This window comes from Pseudorca crassidens, chromosome 11, assembly GCF_039906515.1.
Source record: "Pseudorca crassidens isolate mPseCra1 chromosome 11, mPseCra1.hap1, whole genome shotgun sequence".
In the NCBI taxonomy this organism is placed as follows: Eukaryota; Metazoa; Chordata; class Mammalia; order Artiodactyla; family Delphinidae; genus Pseudorca; species Pseudorca crassidens.
In genome coordinates, this window is record NC_090306.1 from 311,907 (window position 1) to 328,963 (window position 17,057).

Genomic DNA, 17,057 nt, shown 5'->3' on the forward strand with positions numbered 1-17,057 from the left:
TTACTGAACTTCCCTCACTCTCCCCTCCCCTCCCCAGTTTAGTGGTGGGCAGGACCGTCATTGATCCTTGGTCTCAGTGCAAACTTCCCCACCAGAGTCCATTCAGTGCTAAAGAGAGTTAAGGCACTTCTGTCTCCTCTCCCGCTCTCCTCAGGCCCCGACCTCCAACCCCATGTCACTCCAGGCAAATCCGTGGCTTTTCCGCAAGGTATTACCACGTAGAGCTGCTCTGGCCGGACGTGGAGACTCGCCAAATGTCCAAGCACAAACACAGATTCACTTTCCCTTCCCTTCCCGACAGGTGCCTATCTCCGGCCAGTAGAGAGTGAGAACACTTTTTTATTTTATAGCAATTTGTTCTGCTGAGCACCCACTCCTGTAGTTTCCTATTTATACTATGAGTTTCTAGAGGACGGGACACGTGTCTTAATCATCTTCGCATCTGAGAGAGTCTCAGACACAATGCTTTACCCATCGATACATACAGTGCTTAGTAAACTATGAGTTGAATTTTGTCTACCTTATAATGTAAGATCCTAAAACTTGAGAACCGTGACTAAGCTAACTGCCAAGCACATGGTAAATGCTCAATAAAGGATGATGACTATTATCAACTATGCATTTATCTCCCTTCCAAACTCCCAGAGTGTACATTTGTCACTTTATCACTTCCATTACATTTATCACTTTCCACTTTGGATTCTTGGTATGTGTACGTGTGCATGTGTTTAAGTATTGCTACAAAACTGGTACACCTTGAAGGCAGGGGTTGTTATTCATCTTGGTTCCCTCCCCCTCAAAAGTAGCTAGTCAAGGGCATCAAAGATGCTCAATAAACATTGCTGAGTAAATTGATTTTTCGAGTTCTCTTTGTAAACCACCAAATATGTCATGAACAGGTTCTTAATGTCTTGGGATAAAAATGATAATGACAACAGTGGTAATTATGATGGCATTCAGAGCCTTCATTATAATTCATTGAACCTCATCATCTTTCCTCTTTATGGGGTTAAGGGTTGGAAGGAGCCATGTCTACACCATAAATGCTGAATATGATATCTTTTGGTTCCAGGGAGGTAAAAAGATGGGTACTCCGCCCCCTCCAGTTTATATATGAAGCCTTAACCCTCAGTGTGACTGTACTTGGAGATAGGGCCTTTAGGGAGGTAATTACGGTTAAATGCAGTCGTAAGAGTGGGGCTCTGACCCAATAGGACTGGTGTCCTTATAAGGAGAGGAATACACACCAGGAGTGTATGCACAGAGGGAGGCCAGGTGAGGACACAGCAAGAAGGTGGCCGTCCGCAAGCCAGGATGAGAGGCCTCACCAGAAACTGACCCTGCTGGACCTTGATCTGGGGCTACCTGTCTCCAGAATGGTGAGATGATAAGTTTCTGTTGTTTAAGCCACCTGGTGTGTGGTATTTTGTTATGGCAGCCCATTCAGACTCAGATAGTGAAAAAAAGACTCAGATAGTGGCCTGACCGTCTTTAAGAGTAAAAAACATCTACTTCTTCTTGGTTTTTAAGACCTCTGTCTCACAATTATTTGATCTGTGGCAACCTGGAGCCCACCTCCATCCTTTCTTTCTGAGTAGAAGTTTGGAAAGGAGGAAGGACACGTGTCTTCAGTCCCTGTGATGGCTACTTTATGTGTCAGCTTCACTGGACCACGGGACACCCAGACACTCGGCCACACATCATTCTGGGTGTGTCTGTGAAGGTGTTTCTGAATGAGATGAACATTTGACTCAGTAGACTGAGGAAAGCAGATTGTCCTCCCCAGTGTGGGTGGGCCTCATCCAATCAGTTGAAGACCTGAATTAAACAAAAGGGCTGAGTAAAGGGACCAGCTGCCTACCTGACCCTTGAGCTGAGATACTGAGATACTCCTGCCCTTGGACTGGAACTCACACCAGCAGCTACTTTGGGTTCAGCTTGCAGACTCCAGATCTTGGGCTCCATGATCATGTGAGCCAATTCCTTATTTTTTCTCTCTCTCTCCGTGCGTGCGTGTGTGTGTGTGTGTGTGTGTGTGTGTGCGTGCGCATGTGTGTGTGTCTCCATATATCCCATGGGTGCTCTCTCTCTGGAGAACCCTAACACAGTCCCCCTTTTTTGCAGGTGGAAAAACTGAAGTCAAATTCAGGCTATTCACAGAGGAGAGCAGCATTGCTCTAATAGCTTTAAAGTTCCCTGCTCCCTGTAGAGATTTTAAAAAATCAGCCTTGAGGACTTCCCTGGTGGAACAGTGGTTAAGAATCTGCCTGCCAATGCAGGGAACACAGGTTCAAGCCCTGGTCTAGGAAGATCCCACATGCCGCGGAGCAACTAAGCCCATGCGCCACAACTACTGAGCCTGCGCTCTAGAGCCCACAAGCCACAACTACTGAGCCCACGTGCCACAACTACTGAAGACCACGTGCCTAGAGCCCGTGCTCTGCAACAAGAAAAGCCACTGCAATGAGGAGCCCACGCACTGCAACAAAGAGTAGCCCCTGCTCGCTGCAACTAGAGAAAGCCTGTGCACAGCAACGAAGACCCAACACAGCCAAAAAATTAATTAATTAATTAAATTAAAAAAAAAAAATCAGCCTCGAAAATAGGTGATTTGGGCCCAACTGGGATCAAGAGTTTGTTCTGTTCTTATAAAAAGAGTGAAATAAATTAGCTTTTGCAATGATTAAAAAAAAAAAGTCTGGGCTATTCATGAGAAAGCAACCTCCCAGTGTGATTTAGGCCTTGTAAAGCGATCACTCCACATCCACCAGACTCCAGAGACCATGTTATTTCTTCTTGTGTGGATTTAGTGCTATGGGGTCGTATTCTCCAATACGATAATTATAGTGATGCCTAAAGTGCTGAGCCACACGCATCTGAGTAGGAGGTAAGATCATTCCTATCAATCCCCCAGGAGGAGAGTCAGTCTTTTGGTTTTGTTTTGTTTTAATATTTATTTTAGCTATTTATTTGGTTGTGCCAGGTCTTAGTTGCAGCAGGCAGGCTCCTTCATTGTGGCTCACTGGCCCCTTAGTTGTGGCATGTGCACTCTTAGTTGTGGCACGCGTGTGAGATCTAGTTCCCCGACCAGGGCTCGAAGCCAGCCCCCTGCATTGGAAGCGCAGAGTCTTAGCCACTGCGCCACCAGGGAAGCCCCTGGGGCCGGCCTTCACAACGTGTGTGTTCCTTACACATTCCCTGACTCAGCACTGTGTGTGTAAGATGCTGTGCTGGGTGCTTATCTCTTTTACTCCTCGCAACAAGGCCCTGAACTTAACACTCTTATCACCCCCATTTTACAGGTGAAGAATCAGAAACTTAGCAGTGTTAGCTGTCATTCCTGATCACATGCTGGTAAGAGACAGAGCTGGGGTTTGCACTCAGGGGGTCAGACTCCATGCTTAGTCATCACCTCCAGACTGAGCCTCAGCTAGAGGCCTGTCATGCTCGGCTAGACTTGGAGGTCAAATGTCTAGCTGCTCCAGGGGTGGGTGTTAAAGGTGGAGCTGACCGCAGAGGGCGACGGGTGCCTGGAGAAAGAAGACCCGGTACTTCCCGGGTCCCACGCTGCTGGGGGACTCTGTTTCATAACCAGACTATCTAGATTTAGGCACTTGCCACATGGATTTAACTCCGGTGACCGCCTGCCGTAAGACCACTCGCATCTGAATACCGGACTCCCCGCTTGTGTCTCAGGCACTGCAGGGCGCTGGATGGGCAGGGGGCATCGATGGCCACAGGGTCGCGGGTGCAGCGGTTCCCCTCTGAGGGCGGACGGCTGCGGCACTGAAATCTAGAGGCGCAGATGTGGAGACACACGGTCCAGCCAACCCTTCTCCAAGGCGCGTCCCCTTCCAAAACCAACCATGGAGGGTCTGGGTGGCCTTGTTTTAAGCTGGGGATGGAAGCATTTTCCTAACGGCCCGGATTCTCCCCTTGCTCCCCTCCCGCCAACTGGCTGATGTCAGAAGTGGGACACTTCATGGCATTGCCTTTGATCCCTGCTAAGCTCACCTCCCAGGGGGCAGCCCATTAGGCCATCACCTGTCAGGCACAGAAAACTCGGCAGAAATACAAGGCAGCTGGGATGGGAGGCGAAGTGCAGAGAACCCTGAGCTTGGTGAACTAAGAAAACTCGTCTCCTTCACAAACAGGGGCAAGTGGCTCACAGGCCAGGGGAAGCCCCCGCCCTCACCCAAGGCTCTGTTACCAATCCGGTGACCGCCTTCTTCAGCCGCCAGCCCCTCAGAAAGCACCGAACGAGCTGCACGGGGTAAAGCGGCACCACAGAAGAGGTAAGGCGGTCAGGTCAGGTCTTCTCTGAGGCCTTGGTGCTCTGCATGCAGCTGATTCTTCACTTGTTGGATATCTGCCTCCTATCAGACACTGAAACGATTGCTGGCTTCTCTGTTTTCCAGATATTTCACATAATGCTGTGGGTATCACAGACATCCAGCCTTTCTGGGCCACACCCTGGCAGCATGTTAAAAGAGCTGGAAAACCACTCTCACCGTTGCCATAAATCTGCTTCAGAAGACTATCCCAAGAAAATAACCCACAAGGAAAATAACAGTTACATGGCCTTCGTACACACAGTCTGTGCAGCGCTGTTGCTCACATTAGCAAAATGTCAGCAAGATCTAGAATGGCCAGCACATCAGTAGGAAGGGTTACATGGCTGCTAAAATGGAAAACTGAGACCCCAAAGATTCGTCCACTTGGAACCTCCACTGTCGCCTCATTTGCACGTGTAATTAAGGCCTCGAGATGAGATCACCTGGATTACGGTGTTTCCTAAATTCGGCGACATTAAAAGAGACAGAAAAGCAGAAAACATAGAAACTGAGAAGGCGGCCACATGAGGACAGAGGCAGAGACAGGAGGGATGCGGCCACAAGCCCAGGGACACCTGGAGCTCTGGGAGCTGGAAGAGGCAGGAAGGACCCTCCCCAGGGCCTCCGGAGAGAGACGCCATGACTGTGGGCTTCCAGCCTCCAGAGCTGTGAGAGAGTACGTTTCTGTTGTTTGAAGCCCCTCAGTTTGTGCTAATTTTGTCTCAGCAACCCCAGGAAACAAATACATAAAGAAGCGGCAATGCTGAAAACTGAATAGATGATCATATTAAATGAAAACCGCAGAACTGAAAGTACTAGATATATGTTTATGGCAAACAATAGGCATATGTATCGAAGAGAAGATGGAGATGTTTCTACGGGGTTTTTAGTAAGGTTGTTTGAATGAACACATTTCATGTCTTACAAACATAATGAGTAACGTGGCCTGTTCACAGATCTGAAAGTAAAGTCTGGTCATCCCATGTGGCAGCAGAGCCAGGCTTGGACCCCAGCTATTTTTCACTCTGGTCAATTTGGTGTCAGAGTTTTGACCCCAGCAGTACCGGCTCACAGATCCATCTCTAAAATTCGAGTGCCCACCTGCACCTGCTTCCCTGTCGTGAACTCTCCCTGTCTCTGAGACAGCCACCCCCTCAGACCACAACCCCCAGCCTTTGTCTTCAGCAAATATTCTCTCACAGAGCCTACTCTCCAGCCCCACCCTCCTCCTCCCACAGGCCTGAAGTAAAGGTGAGGCAGAGGGCGTGTCATTTCCTGGCCTAGTCCTGATTATTTAAAAAGAGGAGAGAAAGCGTTGATTTGCATTTGCCTGTGTAACTAGACACAGATCCCTAGTGGGCCATTAGTCTTCCTTAATCCAACTAAATGTGCCCATATGGAAAGTCAGTGTCTGTGTAACCTATTTCACGTATCTATTTCAAATATTTTAGACCTATTTTATCAGAAAGACTTAACTGGGTTTCCCTGGTGGCACAGTAGTTGAGAGTCCGCCTGCCGATGCAGGGGACACGGGTTCGTGCCCCGGTCTGGGAAGATCCCACATGCCGCAGAGCGGCTGGGCCCATGAGCTATGGCCGCTGAGCCTGCGCGTCTGGAGCCTGTGCTCCGCAACAGGAGAGGCCACAACAGTGAGAGGCCCGCGTACCGCAAAAAAAAGACTTAACCATCCTATTTTATAATAGTAAATATTTCGTGGTGTTTTAAATACTCCATCCCGTGTATGTATGTATCACTTAATACTTTTCAAAGTTTTTTTAGTGGACTTTTGCTCATATGATACAGAAGTATCGTAAAGAAAATAAGGCAGAAAAATTTTATCCCCATCTTTAAGGTAAGAAAATTGAGACCTAAAGATTAAGTGCTTTCTGCAAAGTTACAGAGCAATGCAGCAGCAGAGCTAGAACCCAAACCAGCAAAAGTACACATTATAATAACCTATATTCCTTTATATTCCTCAAAATCATGCCACTTCTTTGAAAAATAAAAAAGGAATAAAACAGTATGTATATTTTTATTTAAAAACAGGAGAAAATGGGATCGATAACCAAATTTGAAAAAATTTATATACAAAGAAACTCTAGAAGAAGAAATAAAAAACAAATAGCCTGTGAGGTCAGAGATGGGGGTGGAGACCAGACAGAGCAGAGCTGCCGGCAGAGCCCTGAGGGTGTGCTCCCTCCAAGCACGCAGGCCAAGGGCAGAGGGAAACCAGCCCAAGAAACAGAAAGGGCAGAGTCAGAGCCCTCAGAGGCAGCAAGGAGCCAAGGAAGGGACTACGCTCTGTTGCATCTGGAAAACAAGCCTCTTAACATAAAAGCATCAGTGCTTTTCTCCGGAACTTAATGCAGCTCTGCGGGTGAGGCTGCTGGTTACCTTCTAAGGACCGTACACTTTGGTTTTCTGCCTAAGCAACCTCTCCACATCAATAATGCTGGTGCTACTGTTAAAGTGACTCTTCTCTATGCTGACGTACTTCCGCAAAAATCCTGTCGTTTTTCAACCAAGTCTCCAAATATTACCTGATGCCTGTCAGTCCCCATCGGATGGTAGAAAAAGTGACAAGGGGATGTGAAAAGTTTCAAAGAGGTGCTTGAAAAGGAGGAGCTGGGGAATAGTGGACGCAAGAGCCCCGGTTCAGAAGTGGAGTGTCCGGAGTGTGAGAGGCCGGCTCTCAGCTCCCCTGTGGCTGAGGCAGTCAGCAGGCAGACAGCAGAGGTGTGACCCCCACCTGCTAATCTCAGACTCAGGTTTAGGAGAGGGTGGACAGGCTTCACTGCATTCAGGGGAAAGGGTACGGGCTTTATACTGTGAGCCTATCATGCAACGGAATACAGAGCGCTTGTTAGAATAAGGCAGCTCTACATCAGCTGATACGGAACAAACATCCAAGATTAATTAAGTTTTAAAAAGACTGTGGCACGTGTGTGTAGGATGCCATCCTCTGCAGAGAGGAAGAGAAGCTTCGTGTCAGAGGTTAGCTGTGGGAGGATACGGATGGCAGCGGAGGTAGGCTGGGGCAGGCAGCCGGGGAAGGAAAGACGCTCTTTTTCACAAACACCCTTTTGTGACTTCTGAATTCTGTACTATACACGTAAACCTCAAATAGTTTTTAAACAGTCTAGACACACACATGTGCAAACACATCCACGGCGTCATCTGCACAAAGCCACGAAATACGCCCTCGGCCCCTCCGAACCCCCTTCTAGAAGCAGAACCCTGCATCCTCCCCTCCGCTGCTCCCCACCCGCACCGGTGACCACCCACCGCAGCCCAAGCCCTCGTCACCTCACCCCACCTCCCCAGCGGCCCCTCGGCCACAGAACCCACGTCGTATCCTCTCAGAACCTGCAGGACCAGCCCACTCGCTCAGGCCGCGGTACCTTCCAGACACAGCTGCATGCTGACAGCGAGCTTCAGCGGCTGACCTCCGGGCATGTGAGGGCACCGTGTGCAGCGAGGGGACGCTGGGTGGATAGGAGACCCTGGTCTCATGCAGGCTGTCACCTGGGGGCTCACTTCACCCTGGGGTCCCCATTTCCTTAACTCACAAAGGGGCTACAAGAGGTGGTCTTTCCAGATTTCCTGTCTGCAGACCCCACTATATGGGCCGCTTCTCTGGGCCGGACGTGTGCTGGGTGCTGGCGAGTGCCGGCCCACAGAAACATTTAATCTCCGTGCAAGATTAAACATTCTGGGAGCCCCCCCAAAAATGAAAAGAAACAGGTGAAATTCATTTCAGTAATAGATTTTACTTAGCCCAATATACCCAAAAGATTGTCACTTTAACACGCAATCAATATAAAAATCATCGAGTCCCACCTCTGGAGCTCTATGTGTTTGAAAGCGTGTATTTTACCTTTACAGAACATCTCCATGTGGACCAGCCGCACTTCACGGGCTCAAAGGCCATCTGCAGCTCATGGCGACCTCACTGGTCACCACGGGCGCTGGTGTGACAAGGCGGCTCTCCTTTCGCTTCGGACCTCGTCAAGCCCAGAGCTGAGGACCAGCCAGAGCAGCAGCTGCACCCTCAGAAACGGCCCGAGCCACCCGAGCAGCAGGGCCGAGTGCCTGTCTGACTAGGAGGGCTGGATGCCAAACAAGGCTGCGGAGCTCAAGACAGACAGGAAGCAGAGACCCTCAAGGCCTAGAGCAGGGCCACATGGGGGCTTCCGGGGCGAGAGAAGAGGCTGCAAAGTCGGGGCTTCCACAACACAAACCCACACACGCACCTGTGGCAGAGGCCTCCCGTCATGTCAGTTACATCCGCTTATTCTTCTAAATGCCTCTAAACACCTTCTAACCCCCGGCCTTCGGCCAGGCAATGGGAACACAGCTACCTCTCGTGGGAGCTCTTACCCGGAGCAGGAGATGTGCTAACACCGCACCAGAGGCTCATCTACTCACCCAAGTCCCTGTGAGGGAAGAACCAACTTACATGCGGTTAAATCACTTTCCAACAGTCACACAGCCAGCGAGTGGGAGGGCAGGGATCTACCCTCGACTCAGCACTGCGAAGAGCCACACTCCCCAGCTTCAGAGAGGCCACAGAACCCCACAATCACGAGGCCGTGGGGTCACCACACAGAAAGCACATGAAACAGGGGCCTGGAGCAGGGGACACCAGGAAAGGATGCACAGAGGCAACCCTCGGGTAAGTCTGGAAGTTTGAAAGGGCTCACCAGGCAAAAGGGGAGCTGGGCCTCCAGAGGGCGCAGCAGGTGCAGAAGGCACAGCGGTGTGAGGGGTGCAGTGCTCAGAAAACTAAGACCATGGGGGGCTGGGCTGGATCAGAGGCCCCACGCCAAGTAGGGGTGTCCGCCAAAACCAGTGCCCAAGGGCCTACACAGCAAGAACCTGTGCTTTACCCTTGGGCCAGGGGAAGCCGTTGAAGAGTTTTATCCAGGGTGTGAACAGGACCAGATTTTAAAAATCATCCTGAAGGATAGAGAGCAAAGCTCGGTCGCCCCCCTTCCTCTCCGCAGGGCTCTTAACTCTTAGCTTCGGCGGACCAACCCTAGGACTAACCTCCCAGGCCTTCCACCACCCGACGGCATGTCCTCACACGGAAACAGGTAGGATTCTTGTGGCCACTGACAGGAAGCACTGAAACATTTCAGCTGTTCAACCGCTAGGGCCCCAGTGTCTCCTCCCCGCATAGGAATAAAATCGTTCGCTGCCTGCAGAGCCTCCCTCCACCCAACCCCCTCCACACATGCTTCCAGCTCACCTGACTACCCCGCTCCATTTTCAGCTCATCAGCCTTTGAGGCTGGCCTACTTTTCATGGTCACAGAAGCAGAAACACTTGTGTGTTATACAAGCAATAGAATATAACTAGAATAACAGGTCATAGAAGGGGGGAACCAGCAAAGGCGTGTACCAAGGAGGCAGGGATGCAGGCAGAACCTGGTGAGACAACCATCGGGCGAAGCGCAACTACCGCATGGCAGGGGGAGGAGTTGACAGGAGGGAGAGAGGGCAGAGACACCGGTGTAACAGAGCCCCGCCTGGCCACTGACAACCTGGAAATCTGAGCTGAAGCCCAGGAGGCACCAGGCCAGATCCCCTCACCCAGTGAGAAGTGTACCAGGGGCTCAGGAAGCCATGTCTGGTCTGAGCAGAGATGGGCCCACTGCACACCTCGGGGAGGGGTAGTGGTAAACCAGACCAGACTGTGGAGCCCTCACCCTGCCCGGGGAGGGCCTGCACTGGGGGCGACCTTCAGAGTTAAGTGTTCCAAGCAAGTGAAAGGCCAAGTCCCTCCACCAGGACCTTGTTCTGAACTTCCAGCTTCATGAACACCCTGGCCTGAAAAATCAAACCCCTGCCTTTGCAGGAAGATGAAATGTTTCAAGGACAAAGCACTCTCCTTTCCCAAACCCCTCCTGTGCAAGGGGCCTCTGCAGGGCTGTGCATCTTGTTTCCACACCACCTGCCAAGCCGGCCAAAGTGGGGCGCAAAGGGGAGGGCATTCAGGCAGCAAGATACAGTGCCTGGGCCAGGTCAGCTCCTCCTAGAATTAGGCTGGCCGCACTGGCAGGGCCCATCCAGCTGCAAGAAACAGGCTGCCGTGGACGACTGGCTCTGTTGTCCGGCAGCCTTGGGGACCAGGCGGTCAAGGTGAGCAGGAAGACCACTCAGTCGTGGACGGGAGGCCGGCAGAGAGGAGAAGCCACGGCCTTGCGGATCCGATGGAAGATCTGAGCCAGCTTGTAGATGAAGGGCAGGGAAGTGGGAGAAGCTGCAGGGAGAGGTGAGTCAGTGGGCCCCTTCCCACCCAAACTCTCCCACCTGGGGAGCGACCCATGCTGGTGCCCCTCCTCCCCTCCCAACAGGAAAGAATGTCCCTTTCTCCAGGATATAGACTCTGGGATGTATTTTCTTCACTTGGATTACAGTGACCTCTAGCTTGCTCAGAAAAAGATCCAAATTTATTATGTTTTAACCTAACTTTTTAATACACAAAAAACTGGTAACGGTGGCCCCCTCTGGGGAGAGGAATTTGGGAAGAGACTTTTCACGACATTCCTTTTTGTATCTTTTCAATTTGGAGCCAAGTGACAGTATTACCTATTTTTATCATAAGTTAATTATATTGAAAATAAAAGTAAAATCCACCTCTTTTGAATGAGAGCTGAGTTGGCTGTTTGTTTTCGTTTGTTTGTTTTTCCTTATTTGAATTACTGATTTTTAATTGATTTTTTTTTCTTTCTTAAAAAGCAATATGTTACTGGAACTTCCCTAGCAGTCCGGTGGTTAAGACTCCACGCTTCCAATGCAGGGGGCGCAGGTTCAATCCCTGGTCGGGGAGCTAAGATCCCGCATGCCACAAGGCGTGCCAAAAAAAAAAAAAAAATGTTACTTTTAAGAAAGCCATTATAGTCCACCCTATTTACATCCTCTCTGCCGAGTTCTAACTGCAGCCCAGCCCTGGGTTCTCACCACCCCTGCACTGAGTCAAGACTGTCCTGAGGGTGGGACCACAGCCGGGGCTCCCTGATGGAAGAAGCTCAAACGGCCCCTTGCTGTACCCACTCAGGAGACCAGGGCTTATGAGGCTGAAGGACTCATAAGAACCACAAAAAAGTTTCGACGCCTCTGGAACAAAGTCAAAGGTCAGATGGTGGACAGGAATGAACACAAACTCTCCTCAGCTTCCCTGAGGCCTAACAGAGCTGTTCAGAGGGAACTCCTGCTCAGTGTTCAGCCACGGGGTCAAAGGGACAACCTGAGCTGTGCAGAAACGGCTCCTGAGCGAGAAAAAGGGAAGAGGCGGACACGGGTGAGATCTAAGGCTAAGTCAAGAGCAACAGACACACGTTTGTGTGACTCTCGAGTCATCTTTTCTCTTTTCTCTCTGGTTCTTAGGTTTCTCAACCAAAAACGAAAGAAAAAGAAAATGAAGGGACTGAAACAAGGGTTTCCAGTTTTCCTTTCAGTTTTGAAAGTTACATAATCCTAAAACTAAATTCATGAGCAGAGATTAGGTCATAACTCACACAGAGCAAGACACAGGAAAGTCCACGAGTGAGCACCTAACCATTGACCCAGTGCTTATGGGTCTGAAGAATTAACCCTCAGCAAAGAGCACAGCAGAAAACGGAGTAAGAAACCATCAAAATGTTCAACGACAGGGCATTGTAAAATCAATTATGGAAGTTCCTGTAATCTGAAATATTATTCAGCCAGGTAAAGCTTTAAACACATTTTTTTTTTTTTTTTTTTTTTTTGGCTGCGCTTCGGTGTCTTAGTTCCCTGACCAGGGATCCAAACCGGGCCCTCAGCAGTGAAAGCGCAGAGTCCTAACCACTGGACCAACAAGGAAGTCCCTAAAGCCATGTTTTCAAGAATACTTGTAGGGGGATGGGCAATTGGAAGAAGGTACTTCCAGTTATAAGACAAATAAGTATTAGGAATGTAATGTACAACATGATAAATATAATTAACACTGCTGTGTGTTAGATACAGAAGGTAAGAGAGTAAGTCCTAAGAGTTCTCATCCCAAGGAAAAAAATTTTTTTCTTTTTTAAATTATTTATCTATATGAAATGATAAAGGTTCACTAGACATACTGTGGCAATCATTTCATGATGTATGTGAGTCAAATCATTATGCTATACACCTTAAACTTATACAGTGCTCTATGTCAATTATAACTCAATACAACTAGAAGGAAAAAAAAAGAATACTTAATGACACAGAAAATTGCATCTATATCCAGAGAAAGACTAAGTATAACCATTACAGTAGCAGGCTTATGGGTGATTTCTGTTTTCTCCTTTACACTTTTCTCTATTTTCCATATTCTCTAAAATATTATATATATTTTTCTATTGTAATTGTATTTCTACAATTTAATATGTTTTAAATTAACATAAAGTTTTTACACATTATGATGAAGTTTTTCTTTTTTAACTCTGAGGCTCTCCTCAGAGTTCACCCCTGGACGTCCAGGGTCAACAGGGCAGAGTGGACTTTCTCCAGGGCTGGCTCCTGCTTGGGTCCACCAACTCCTCCTTGCAGAAGAGACCAGGGAAAACCTCCACCCCCAGGAGGGCTCCCAAGGGCCAGCCCCTGTCAACCGCCCCATCCCCAGGAGGGCGGGAGGCGTCTTCACTCACCGGGATCAAACCTCACCACCAAGAGGCAGAGAAGCAAGGCAGCCAGGAGGCTCTTTCTGAAGGGCAGGGAAAAGAAGTGCCTCACTGCAGAGTCCCAAAGCTGGCGAAGCAACGTCAGTAGTGACAGGAACCTGTGGGAGGAGAAGCCTGGCCGGGGAGACGGAGCATAACGTCAGGGTAAGAACCAGCTTCCCTGACTCTGAGCTTTGAGCTTGATTATAAAAGTCGAGCAAAACGGTAACAAGACTGGCTTTCTCATGCAGTTCATAAAGTGGTTCTAAAGGAAGTTCCAAAAGCTCCAAAGGTGCTTTAAGGACAGACTAAATCACCAGACTACCACCTCCTTACGAGAGGACTTTGACAGAAACGTCTACTCAGCCGGGGAAACCCGGCACGTCTGGTGCTTCTTTTATAGCCTGACTACTTTACAGCATTTTGGCCTAAGACGTATGCACAGAGTTACACAGAGCAATAGTTCCTGATGATCAATGAATGCAGAAAATAAAGGGCACCTAATAGGTACAGTGAAGAATTCCAGTCTCGGACCGTGAGTACAAACATGAACACTACCTCCCAGCCCTGAACTCCTCCTTCCCAGGCAGTGGACAGGCAGGGGGTCTGGGGGGGTCACGTGTAGTCCCTGAAGTCAACAACCTGTTTGCAAAGAAGTGATCCTAACTCAGCAGGTCCATGCTCACAAAGAAAGCACAGAAAGAAAAACGCTTTGGAAACAGGACTTCAGTCTCCTAACGGGCCTTTCATGTAAAACAGATTAGGCCTATTCTACGTGTTACCAACAGAAAAAGCAAGAATCAGTGGGTTAGAAACTACCAGAAGGAAACGTTAAACTCAGCCTCGGGAAGAACTTCCTTAAAGAACTGTCCCCAGCTGCGTCAGGAGACAGGGACTTTTCTGTCCTTGAAAGTATTCATGTACAGACTAGACGATCGCTTGAGGAAAAGGTGATGAAGAGGCTTCAGGGACCGGGGAAGAGTCCGGAGTAGAGGGCCTTTAAGTCCACCCCCTGCATCCCTGCCCGTGCAGGGCGCCCTTGCAGCTGCTAGCCAGGTGCACGGTGTTGGGTCTTGAAGCGGTTTCCACCGTTTATAGAGCTGCACTCTACTGGGCAGAAGCTGGCTGGCCCTGAAACGGCGCAGACGTCAATCCCTGAAGAAGACCCTGAGCGAGAGGTCTGCTAAGGGAAGGCACACAGGAGGCAGGGCAGGGGCCCAAACTGAATGCCCTAAGTCGAGCTAACAAGTTACCATGTCAGCTGTTCATTCTCCTTTGGCTATCCCCAACTACACCTCAGCGGGGTCTGCATTTGGGCCAGCATTTAAAGGAGTAACATCCCACCCAGGCCAGCACCGTGGAGGCAGACCTAACGACAGGACCCCAAGGAGAAGGTGGCTGTCAGGAGACAAAAGCCAAGGTTCTGTCTGAGGACTGCGCCACCCACCTTTCACTGCCAACTTCCGAGGGTCTGGGCTGGGCTTTCTAAGCACCTCAACAGGTCTCTTATTCTGTGATCTGGAAGTTACTCATACAAAGAAGTGTTCCAAGGTTCCGGAGAAAGCCCATTACTTCACTGTAGAGAGGCCAAAAAGAAGGACAACGTCTCACCTTCCTGGTTTAGCTTCTGGGTCTCCTCGGAGCCGGACTGTCCGTGTTTCTGCTCTTGCCTCGCTGTGCTAATGGCCTGAAGTGCGTCCAGCCGCTGCTTCTCACTGAAGACTGCAGAGCCCGCCACCAGCTCTTCAGCCTCCGACAAGCAGCCCAGAGGAAGCAGCACCCGCTGCAGGTGAAGTTCTGCTAAGGCTCTGTACTCTGGAAGGCCCTGGTTGTCAGCATCTTGGAGCCAAGCACTGACCGTATCCAGCACAGCTCCAGGCTCTCGCATCTTGCTGTATAAAAGAACACTGCAGCCCCAAATAATCCAACCCCGAAAAAAGAGCAGTCAGTTCTTCGCAGTTTGTTAACTTCTCATAACCACCACACTCCTACCCAGCCCGGCCCCCGGCCCTCCAGCCCTTCCCTACAGGATGCTGACACGCTAAGAACCAGGAGTTCTTAGGAGAAGCAAGAAGCTCTCTCAGCTCTGACACACCCCACTTCTGTCACCCCACTGCTCGTCTCCTATTCCTCCCTCTTTTCCCTTCCCCCTTCCTAAATTCCTCCTTCCACATCTTTTATCGTTATGTTTTGAAGTCGGGGGCGGCGGGACAGGGAAAGAATGAGATCTGAAGGGAAATGGTATGGAAGGGAAAAGAGGAGATATCAGGGCTGCATCGGCAGAAGCCAGGAAAAGCCTCTTGCTTCTGCACTGACCCAGTGGGGAAGCAGTAAGGACCTAAGGACCTACCACAGCTCCAGGACTTTGGGGGGCAGCTTCTCAGGAACCTGGTAACACCGAAGAACCCAGGACAGCACTTCCTGCCACTGATCCATCTCTGCCAGCGCCTGGATCCCCACAACACACAGAGAGCATTTCACCTCCAAGCAGCTGTCCGCAGAAAAGCCGATTCAAGTCCAGAAGTGGTTCCCCTGCATTGCCATTCCCACCTCCACCCTGAGACTGTTCTTCGCCAGCTCCCAGCTCAGCAGCCATCTCCTCTCTCCTCGCCACTGACATTCCAGTGGGCCTCACCATTACCGTCACTCTCATGGGCCCCAACACAAGAGAAAACTGCCCTCTTCCCAGGAGCTAAAAGTTCCTGTAAACCTAGAGGCAAACCTAGAGGCTGCTGCCCAACACACATCCCTGCATCCAGGTAAATTCAGGGTTAGCAAACAGGAAGGGTTCATTTACTCCCGAGGGCAAAAAGTCAAAGGGCAGCACAAATGTGTGGGTGGAAAGAGAGCTGAAGCTAAGAGTTGGCTTAGTGAAGAAAGGCGCAGGAGCAAGGTCTCCGCCTGAGGGCAGCACCCAGAATCACAGCCTTCAGCATTTACTGCAACAAGCCTCCACCGACCCCTCAACACACAGCCAGGGCCCCCCAGTTCATCCATCCTTCTCTGGGGACTCTACCCCCTCCCTACTGCGGCCCAATCCAACTCTACAACCCACAGAGAAATGATGCCCTCAGCTACCGGAGAGGCTAGCAGCATCAGAAAGAGCAAGGCAGGACCAAGATTTCGATTCTTTGATACGATCCTTCAACAGGACCAGAACACACCCAGCTATCAGCCAAGGTGAGAGCGCTCGGGGGAGGGGTGCGCCTAGGAGAGGACTTCGCCACCTGCTTACTGAAGTGATTTAACAACTCAATTCTATCTTCCCGTCAGGCATTCTACCCTGGAACAGGGAGAAAGAACTGGCTGTGGGTCCCCCTAAGCCCGTTACACTACTCAACCGCTTCCTCCCCACTGGGCAGCGCCTCGTTCTCTCCTCGGAGAACCCGCACAAGGTGAGCCGCTGCCTCCGGAGAGTCACCGCGAGAAAAGACGGCATAAGGCTGGCGTGAGCGACCGGACGGCAGGAGCGCTGGGGTCTGGCGCCCCTCCCACCGCCCCCGGAGGCGAACCGAGCCCAGCACTCACGCGCCCGCCGGCTCCTCCGCCAGGCCCTGCCAGGCGCGTTCGCAGGTGCGCAGCGCCGCGCGGAAGTCCAGGTGCACCACCAGCAGGTCGGCCGCCTCCTCCAGTAGAAGCGCGGCCGCCGACGGCGCCGGAGCGGCGCGCACAGGCTCGCTGCTCCGCAAGGGCCCCCCGAGCCCCCTCAGGGGGACTGCGGAAGTCGCTGGGTCACTCCTCATGGGCGGGCGCCAGGCCGCCGCCCTCTGCGGGCTGCGGGGTACCCGGTGCGGCCTGGGGAGGAGGGAGAGTACGCACAGCCTGGCCCACAAGCCTCCCCGAGGCCGCGCCCCGAGAAGGAAAGCGGGGAGCGGCTGGGCTCTCCTGCGGTTCCGGCGCGGGACAGCCTGGCGCCCTCGGATTTGCAGAGCAATGCGTCCTTGGACACCCGGCCCCACGACAAGGACTGGGACCCTCGGCCCGGGGAGGGCCGCTCCCTGGCCTCTCTAGCTGCAGAGCCGCCAGCACTGGTGCGGGAACGCGGCCAGCGACATCGCTGCGCGCGC

General features: G+C 51.1%; 1 protein-coding gene across 1 annotated transcript; it reads right to left on the reverse strand.

The window, feature by feature from the left end:
• Positions 1-8,084: 8,084 nt before the first annotated feature.
• Positions 8,085-17,056, reverse strand: PEX26 (peroxisomal biogenesis factor 26). Its single transcript, XM_067755909.1, has 5 exons — positions 16,519-17,056; positions 15,341-15,481; positions 14,602-14,897; positions 12,979-13,125; positions 8,085-10,598 (listed from the first exon to the last, which is right to left on the reverse strand). The coding sequence occupies exons 1-5, from the start codon at positions 16,731-16,733 to the stop codon at positions 10,495-10,497; spliced, it is 903 nt and encodes a 300-aa protein (XP_067612010.1). The 5' UTR covers positions 16,734-17,056; the 3' UTR covers positions 8,085-10,494.
• Between the last annotated feature and the right edge of the window lies 1 nt (position 17,057).

What these genes read in the sequence shown, in the direction of transcription:
- PEX26 (XM_067755909.1), bottom strand. Translation starts at nt 16,733, where the DNA reads ATGAGGAGTGACCCAGCGACTTCCGCAGTCCCCCTGAGGGGGCTCGGG. An exon ending in GCGGAGGAGCCGGCGGGCGC is followed by an intron (nt 15,482 to 16,518) that starts GTGAGTGCTGGG and finishes TTCTGCGGACAG; the next exon opens with CTGCTTGGAGGTGAAATGCT. An exon ending in CCAGAAGCTAAACCAGGAAG is followed by an intron (nt 13,126 to 14,601) that starts GTGAGACGTTGT and finishes CTCCCCGGCCAG; the next exon opens with GCTTCTCCTCCCACAGGTTC.